At 43.1% G+C, this 9,159-nt stretch overlaps 1 protein-coding gene across 3 annotated transcripts in view; it reads right to left on the bottom strand.

The window, feature by feature from the left end:
* Positions 1–833: 833 nt before the first annotated feature.
* LOC109982525 (importin-13) overlaps positions 834–9,159 on the bottom strand; it is a 19,345-nt gene continuing 11,019 nt past the window's right edge. For 2 of the 3 annotated variants that reach the window (XM_020631787.3, XM_020631786.3), the window contains exons 18-23: positions 7,902–7,954; positions 5,188–5,254; positions 4,971–5,029; positions 4,800–4,889; positions 2,544–2,725; positions 834–2,460 (exon numbers count right to left, since the gene is read on the bottom strand). In XM_020631787.3, the coding sequence (XP_020487443.1) occupies positions 2,364–2,460; positions 2,544–2,725; positions 4,800–4,889; positions 4,971–5,029; positions 5,188–5,254; positions 7,902–7,954 (548 nt within the window). In that variant the 3' untranslated portion in view covers positions 834–2,363. Of the gene's footprint in view, positions 2,461–2,543; positions 2,726–4,799; positions 4,890–4,970; positions 5,030–5,187; positions 5,255–7,901; positions 7,955–9,159 lie in introns of those variants that run through there. The other variant, XR_010666549.1, reaches the window with a different exon arrangement.

Consider the following 9,159-nt stretch of genomic DNA (forward strand, 5'->3'; position numbering starts at 1 on the left):
GTAAGTTTGCCTCTATTACTGTGCTAAATGTTGCTTAGTGCTGTGCTCATGATGGATTCATGTTGGGTCTTTGTAGATAATATAACAATGAGTAAGGTCTTTTACCTGCTTTTTTGTAAAGTGTCTTGAGATAACGTTTGTTATGAATTGAAGCTATACAAGTAAAGATTGATGATTAGATCCCTTCAATTGGAAGCTGTACCTGTGACTGAGTGACCTCTGGTACTTCCCCTCATTATACACTTCCTGGTTGAATCCTGTTCTCTCTATGCACATGGTTGCATTGTTTCAGTTTGTTGCTGTTTGGTTGTTTGTATTGTCATTGTATCCCCCTCTTATCATCTTCTTTGCCTCTGCCAATGTCTGCATCATTTTACAGAGTGTTTTGTGTGTTATTAATCCAGATATTGTGCAATGGGGGGTTTTGAACAGTATGGCCTTTGTTTTTGTTTGTGTCGAAAGCTTCATGTTGAAAATGCCAAAATAAACACGAAGGTTCTCCATGCAACTGTTTGAAAGATGCATGCACATCTTGTGGCTCGGCCATGTCACGTTGCTACTGTATATTACTCTTCTTTGTGTTTTGTTGCGTCTACTCAGATCAACACTACTCTATTCTCATGGACAAAAACTTTCAAGTGCCCCTACAGAGGTGTAAATTTAGGATGTTTGGATGTGTGGAAGATTTAAGATGTGAAGGAGAAGTAGGAGTTGTAAAGGTAGGATGGGTAGATATGTAGAATGTATAGATGTAGGATGTGTTGGAGATGTAGGATGTGAAGAATTTGCACAGTTTTATGGACCAATAAATCAACTTCACACAAAGGCATCAGTATATTTGATATATTTAATAAATTAAAGCAGAGGTACAAAAGAACAATGTACATATCGTTACCCTCCTCCCCTCCCCTCTTTGTGTAATTTGTGACATACTTTGAACTCAAACTGTTCCAGGACACCCCCCCCATTAACACACACATGCTACATGTCTGCAGGCACCGCGGGTCAGACTGAAGGATTAGACTGAGATAAAGTGAGACACAGAGTGATGATGATGATGATGATGGTGGTGGTGATGATCATTGATCGTCTCATGTTAAAACAGAAGAGGGAGTAATAACAGATCAAAGAGTCTGTGACTGAACTCCTGATCAGTCCCATCAGAGTCATGGATCAATACATGAATGATTGCTGTGATGAGGTGAATGGGGGAAGTTTTGGATGTGACTGTAGGTCCATTATAAGAGCACTGAACAGGTGGACACACGCGCACACACACACGCTCGCACACACACACGCTCGCACACACACACACACACACACACACAAATAGACACAGGTGTATAACTGTTAATATGCACATCTTGATTAATATTTTTGCACGGTTATAGATAATTTTTCCTTCAAACACTCAGCTGCTATAAATGCTTCTGTCACATGAACCCCTCACCCCAAGGGTCACTTAGGACACGGAACCCCCCCCCCCACACACACACAATAAACACAGAGTGAGTGCTGGAGGAGCGCACATGGACACACAGAGGGCCTGATTCACGAAGAGTGGATCGCAGCAGCTCATAGCTCCAACTATTGTTCATCATTTTCTCCCTCTATCTGCTCCACCTCAAGGTCTAATTCACAAAGCATATAGCTCTAATGATATTCAGACACAAACACACAAAGTGGTTGTGCTCCGTGCATTTTGCTCTGTTTTGTGTCTGAATGTAGAAAGAAGCTATCTGCACCTCTACTCTGCATGGAGCTGCACTCTCATGCTTGTGTAGCTCAGTTGTCCACATTAAGAGGATGAGCTAGGAGGACAGGGGAACTTTAATCAAACTAATGGCTCATTTATGAGACACAGTTTACTCTGCAGCACAGTTAGGGGATCATTTAACCCTTCGCACGTTTTGTGAATTAGACAGTGTCTTTTGACTCATTTGCACAGATTTAGAGGGTGCAATAGTTGGCAATCCTTATTTGAATCAGGCCCTGAGTCTTTGTTCACTCTGAAGGCATTTATAATAAAGAACAAGGTCACAGACATGTTTTGACATTTTCATGTTGGTCCTTTTCTTCACACCATCTGTCAATATGTGTTTACATTAAAATTATATACTTATTTAATTCTGAAATTATGTCAAGTAGCTACGTACAACACCACTACCATTTCATAAGCTATCACCAGGAAACAGCCAAGGAACCACTGACAGATTCAGGGGGCAGCATGCTGGGAGCGCTGCTCTTTGAAGAGGAGAGAGAGGAAGAAACGGGTAAACGAGGGTATCTGTTGGTTCCAGGTGTGTTCAGTACAATCAGGTCATGTGATCTTCACTAACAGTCTGAGTTGTGGTTCAGGTGTGTCAGTACTCTGCGGCGTACTCTGTCCCGTGGAGTCCTCTGCACAGCAGTGTGAACTCCTTCACAATGTCTTTCACCCTCCTCTTGTTCACACGCTCTCTGAGGGCAGAGCAAGAGAGAACAGGTAAGTATGTGTAGGACTGTGTGTGTATGATTCATTAGAGTAAGATGAGCTGTGTTACCTGAGAATCTGCTGAGAGAAATGCTCCTTCTGTTCTGTAGTGACACGTGATGATGGGAAACCTGCAGGCTGCAGAGCCTCCTTCAGCCACATGGCGAGCAGCGAGAAACAGTGTTTGTTCAGACAGAACAACACCTCTGCAAACTGATCCATCAGACTCCGAGAAGCCCCACCCCCAATGCCCTGCAGAGGATGGCAACAATAAACATCAGGTACTCTGCTAAAATGAAAATAAAAATATTTTAATAGCTAGAAACAAAAAAGGTCCAGTTACACCGGCTAGGACTTTGAAGAGTAAGCATGTTAAATGCCGACTTTCAGACGATGTGTATGGATACGATTATGTATCCTAATTAATGCCTCTTTGTTTAGCTTTTAATTGAAGGAGCGATATGTATGCAACAACTAGTGTTTAAAATGGGTACTGCAGTCCAAATTCAAAACATTGGAGAAAGCTGTCTCCCCCTCCTTCCTAGAATCGAGGTGCACAAAGGTTGCCATGTCATGTAAAGCTTCACTTTAACCAGATCTGCATTGGTCTTGAAACCTTCCTCTGCTCTAACCTCTCTCCATTTTTCTAAAGCATCGCTAAAATTTATCCTAGTTTTACCACGTTTCAAGTCATGGGGCTTATTAGAAAAATGCAGAGGCGCATTAGCTATCTAATGTTACCTAACGGTAGTATCAGGAGCACTGTCAGCTGTCATTTTCAGTCATTGTTGTGGAGCAATTATTTTAGTGAAAAGACAGAAATTGGAGAAGTCACAGCAGACCATCTAACAGCATAAATCCAAAATCTCCTCCTGGCAACTGAGACCAATAACTTCTCAGTAGTGTACAGCTGTAGCAAACCTCTCTTGCCCATCAGGTGGGCGGATCCATAACATGAAAGCTATGAATATATAGTTGGCTTAAGTCCACACAGGGCTCCAATTCTGAAACCAAACTCCTTGAGACGGAGTGGACAGAGGTGCTTGGCAGTGGTGGCTCAGGATGCTGGAAGTTGTGTTCCGACTGTTGGGGTATCAAACTACTCAGCCTCCCTGCGAAAGTTAGGTACAGGGAGCTGAGAAGGAGACTCCGGCAGATTGTCAAACCTCTGAAACAGAAGGAACAATGTGGATTCTGCCCTGTCAGTGGGACAGCAGACTGGCTCTTTACATTAGCAGGGCTTCTGGGGGAGCAAGGGAGTTTGCTAAGCTTTGAGATCACAGATACAAACAGCTGAATGAGTTTCCTCTGCAGGATGTTTATGCTCAGCCTCAAAGAAGAAAGCCAGGTGAGAAAATTCAGGCCTCTGAATAAGATCCTCCCGGGCCCCTCCCTTTGGAGGTCTGCCGAGCATGTCCAAAAGAGAGGAGACCCTGGGGAGAGCTTATATATCTCATCTGGACGGGGAACACCTTGGGATGCCCAAGGAGGACCTGGAAAATGTTGTTAAGAAGAGGGATGTCTGGGTAGACTTAGACTGGGTCACACTGGCAATCTGTACCGTGCCTTACTCAAGCACAATTGGCCCCCTGCAGCCCCATTCCCCCACTGGCCGGCACGGCCCGCGGTCACACTGCACCAGGACCAACCTGTACCTAAGCATGATTACCTCTTGTACATGATGTCGTAATACAGCACATGTACGCTTTATGTTATTATGAAGCGTGCTCAGTTTACAAACAGGCGGACTCGAGTCCGTGTATGCACATCGGAGAACAACACAGAGAACATGACAGCTACTTTACTGACTTTGCGGCCTATTTTAAGTCATTTTAATCAGATACAGTCATAAATAAAAAAAATAATAAAACAGACGCGAGGCCGAGACTGCAGCCGAGTCCGCGGCCGCACATCGGAGAACAACACGGAGAACATGACAGCTACTTTGTGGCTTATATTGAGTTATTTTAGTCAGATACAGCCATGAAACTCTGGATTTCTCCATAATGAAGACTGTCAGCGTTGTTTACCCGCATGCTTGTGCTCCTTCCCTACACCTCTCTGAAGTGTGCCAAAGCCAAGGAAGTGTAACGTGCCTGAGCACGGCATGGAGTGGTCACACTGATCAAACGAACTGGACTTTAGGGTTGAAGCGTACTTGGGCACTGTACGGATTGCCAGTGTGACCGCGCCCTTACCCTGCTGCCACAGCGACCTAGCACCGGAACCTTTTCCATCAGCTACTTGATTATACCGTAGTAACAAAGAAACATTGAGGGACTCAATTAAACTAGACAGGAAGAGTTGGTGTGCCACAGTTTCTCACCTCCAGCACAGCTGTAATCAGCAGCTTCCCATCTTCCTGCACCACTCGAGCCAAAGGGGGCACATCTGAGCAGTGAGGCAACAGCTCAGTCTGAAAAGACAAGCAGACAGTCAGCATTTTTCAATGACGAACTAAGGACAGGTGTGTGTTGATGTGTGTGAGCACACTCACAAAGAACAGGCACGTTGACTTGACAGTTGGAGCTTCAGGAAACTTGAGTGACAGAATTCCTGAAAGGGCCAGAAAGATCAATGAGAAACATTTGCAATCTGTTCTCTGTACTTTGTATACAATGTATATGTGTATGTGTGTGTGTGTGTGTGTGTGTGTGTGTGTGTGTGTGTGTGTGTGTGTGTGTGTGTGTGTGTGTGTGTGTGTGTGCACTCACCACAGTGAAAAACTGCTTTCACGTCCAGACTCTCAGATAGAAACAGATCTGGTTTGCGTTTGAGGGCCTGCGAGCAGAGAGAGACATTAAACCCAGAATGTTTCTGAGGATTTGAACCAGTCACTGCTGCATAACATCCTTCAAATACTGCAGTAACAGACAATAGTGCATTATATATTACTGCATTAACAAATACTGCATTAACAGATATTGCACTAGCAGGTACTGCATCAACAATACTGCAGTAACAGTACTGGCTCGGCCTGGTAGTTGGATCTGACAGCAGTAAAGCTCTGAGGACTGATCGGCCTGCCAGTTTATATCAAAGTAAAACAGAGACCCTCCGATGATCGGCTCAGCAAGTCTAATGAACAAGTATTAAAAATCAAACTCAAGTCCAACTGAAGGTAACAATGGTTTTCTTTTAGAAACATTACTTTTCCTTGTTTCTGGACTGGATTGAATATGCAACAGAAATGTGTAATAATAACATGTGCAGATAAAGAGAAATACAAAGAATCTTATAATAATGAACTCATTGAGGATGGAGGAGAGAGGGAGAGAGATGGAGGTCAGATCTATCCAAAGATAGAAAACAAAGGAAGAAGAATGAAGACAAAAAGATCAAACAGAAGAGCCATCAGCCAATTTGTCTCCGCTGATTAATATTAGTTGAATATTAATTCATTTGGGCTCTGATTGGCTCTGGGCTGGGATGACTTCAGAGGACTAATCAGTCACCTGAGACCACAACGTCACATCATCATCTCATGGAGAGAATCACAGCAATTGAAATGTGTCATCACGATGCTGCTGCTGTTTCTCCTGATGTGGAGAAAGAGCTGTAGAAATATAAGAACTTCTAACAGTGGACAAAATAACCACAGCTCTCTGAGCAGCCTGTTGATCAGATCAACACTTGCAGAGTTTTGTTACCTTCATGACTTCCAAAATCATCATTCAGCTCACACGATTGAATAAAATTATATTTTGTCTCACTTCACTGGTAATTCAAAACACGTAGAATCTTAGTTACAACCAGAACTCTCAGTTTGAATAGCTGACTCTTTTTTCAGTGTTTCTTTTGAACACTGACAAACAGTCTGGGCTACTGGACTTTTTGCTAAGTGTTTCAGGATCTACGGCTCCATTGCTAGCCCTCTTAGTTAAGGTACTAGGCACAGGTTAAGGACAGAGGCTCAACCTGAAACATACTTTGCTTTGCTTGTAACTCCTCAGTGGTCCCCCTATACCCAAAAGGACAACCATGGTAGATGTCCATTGTGCCTTTTAACACCTGGGGGAAGCGCTGACGGATGATGTTGCAATAATTGTTGCTGCATGCTAACAGCAGAGTGAACTACAGGGTAACTGCAGGCTGACAACAACATTACTGAGGCTGTCCTACCTTATTGACTGCAAACCGTCTCTCTTACCTACTATCACTGATGGTTAAGAACTGCTATTAAAGACTTTTGATGGGTGGAGGCCTTGATTTGCTAATTAACCATCAGGTAGTAACCCACTCATGAGGACGCTCTGTTTCTGTATCAGGGTTTTTCTAGCAAGGAGATCAATAGAAATCACAGTGACAGGTTGCGTCAGCAAGGCTGATAAATTCACAATAAGCCACCATTCAATTTATCATATCACAGCTGGTTGTACACGTTTCCCTTTCAATAAGCTGCCTTCTATGGTTCTTTTTTTTTTTAAATGCTTGCCTCCATCATCAGCCTGAACAGCTCCAACCTTGTGCAATACACATTGAGGAACTCCAGAGGTGCTGGCCAAACCCAAAGATTCCTCCACTTCCTGACTGATGTAGACTGCTTTATAAGACACTACTTCATATGGTCCAGCCAAAATTCTCTTATTGAAATTCCCATTGCCTGAAAAGCTTGTCTCTTGATTAAGCCCACTGTGACCACTGGGCCAGGAACTTTACTACTGATTTGGAGAATAACAGACAAGAATTTATTTTTTCAATTAAGAAAATGAACCGATTTGATGCAAAATACAATAATTTCTTCAGAATTTGTTTTATAATTAATTGAATTCTTCCTCCTTCTCTTCCTCAGTTGGCTGGTTGAGCTGTTTTCATCCTCACTCTCTGTCACTCTTGCTCAACTCTCATGGTGATTTACTTCTATTTAACAGCATGACTCCTTCTACAAATGTATGCTGTTTTATTTCCGGTCAAAGCGCGGCGCAGGAACTGTGTAGCACGCTCAGAACACCTAGGCCAGTAATCTTTTGGAGGTGTTTACATGTGAGAGTAATTTGACCTCCAACCACATCTAGTCGTATAAGTCCTCCTTTGAAAAAACAACAACTTAGTGCAATTTCAGTCTGACTAACATGTTTACATGGATTTTTAAAGTCTAGTTTTATTTACACTGACACAATAAATCAGCTTTTTCAAACTTCATGTTAACCTACTGATTGGGAAAAATATATTTTTTAAGAATTACTTATACTTATTAAAATCTGACAAGGGACTCAGCATTATTATTTAATTAAAGGCTCTTTGTGGTGAGGTGACTGTTAGAATTAAAGTGTTTGACTGGACGGCTTCAAACACTCTCCTCATGTTTCATTCCACCGCCTTGCCTGTCAGTAATCAGAACAGGAGGAAGAAGAGGGAGAACAGGACAGAGAAAGAGGAAGAAAGAGAGAGAAACCCAAAGTGAATGAAATAAGAAACAAAAACACACCTGAGCTTGGAGTTGCATAAATGAATCAACAATATCAGGATGATCCCTGGGTCCTAAAATATAATAAAGATGAAACTTAACAAATCATAAGAGAAGAAGAATAATATACAAACAGCAACTGAATAGATTCAACAGTCATGTGGAAACAAAAGAGAACTCAAAAGTATTTCATTGAAATAATTCACACGTGAGTAAGGAACGAAGGGGAGGGGGCGGGGCATGTGAAGCTTTGGCAGAGTCTTTGAAGAACAGACCAACCAAAAGAAAACAGGCAGAAGACAAAGACATGAGTCCGTCTGGAAGAAACAAAGAAAGAAGTAACGAGAGAAAAAGAACAAAAGAAACAAACTAAAGAGGTTTGGACAGAGTGGGAACCCAGGAGGCACCTCTGTTACTGTGACCCTTTGAAGGAAGAGGGACCTGGACCGGACTTGAACCTGACCCTGAACCTGAAACTAACCTGGACTAACCTGCTGGATCTGAATGACCACCTTGGACCTGGAAGAACCCCCAGGTAGGGCTGTCACAGGGTAGGAATTCCCACAGCTGTGATTCAGGGACCCTCAGGGGTCTGCAACTGGCCCGCCAACAAGAATATTTGGTCGAGGATCAATGAGTGACACAAACATTCCCTATTACTATTTGGGAGGTGAGACCTCAAATTGGATGCATTTCCTTTTTTTCCCCCGATTTTTTTGGCGCAGATTTTACAAATCGCATCATTCAAATTAGCTGGTTTTCCTTTTTCCATCTGGCTGAAAGCCGAAATGTTCCTAATGGGCAAATTTACATTGGGTTCAGGTACCACTGCAGTTGCAATTGACCATTGCCTCCATGCTCCACGGTTGGCTTGTTAATAACACGGTAATTCTTTTTTGTGGTTATTGTGACAGCCCTACCCCCGACCTGAATGAACCCCCTGGACCTCCACTCCTGGAGGCACCACAGGAGTCAAGCTTTAACCAGCTTGTTTCCTGCCTTAGAGGGGAGGAGTCCTGCAGAGGGTCCAATCAGAGTTGATCTTCATGATCCCCCTTCAAAGGTGAACCCTTCAGTTTGAATAACAGTGAAAGACCAGAATCAGTATCAGGATGAGGATCAGGATCTGGACCATCCTGGTGCTGGACTCAGACTACTACTGGATTTTGAGCTTGTTTTAAAATTATGTAGGAGGTTAGTCCAACAGAAAACAAACGTTTGTAGTGAGCGCCCAGCATTCCTGGTCCCACAATCCAAACAAGATTCCTGCTCAGTACCC

This window comes from Labrus bergylta, chromosome 6, assembly GCF_963930695.1.
Source record: "Labrus bergylta chromosome 6, fLabBer1.1, whole genome shotgun sequence".
In the NCBI taxonomy this organism is placed as follows: domain Eukaryota; kingdom Metazoa; phylum Chordata; class Actinopteri; order Labriformes; family Labridae; genus Labrus; species Labrus bergylta.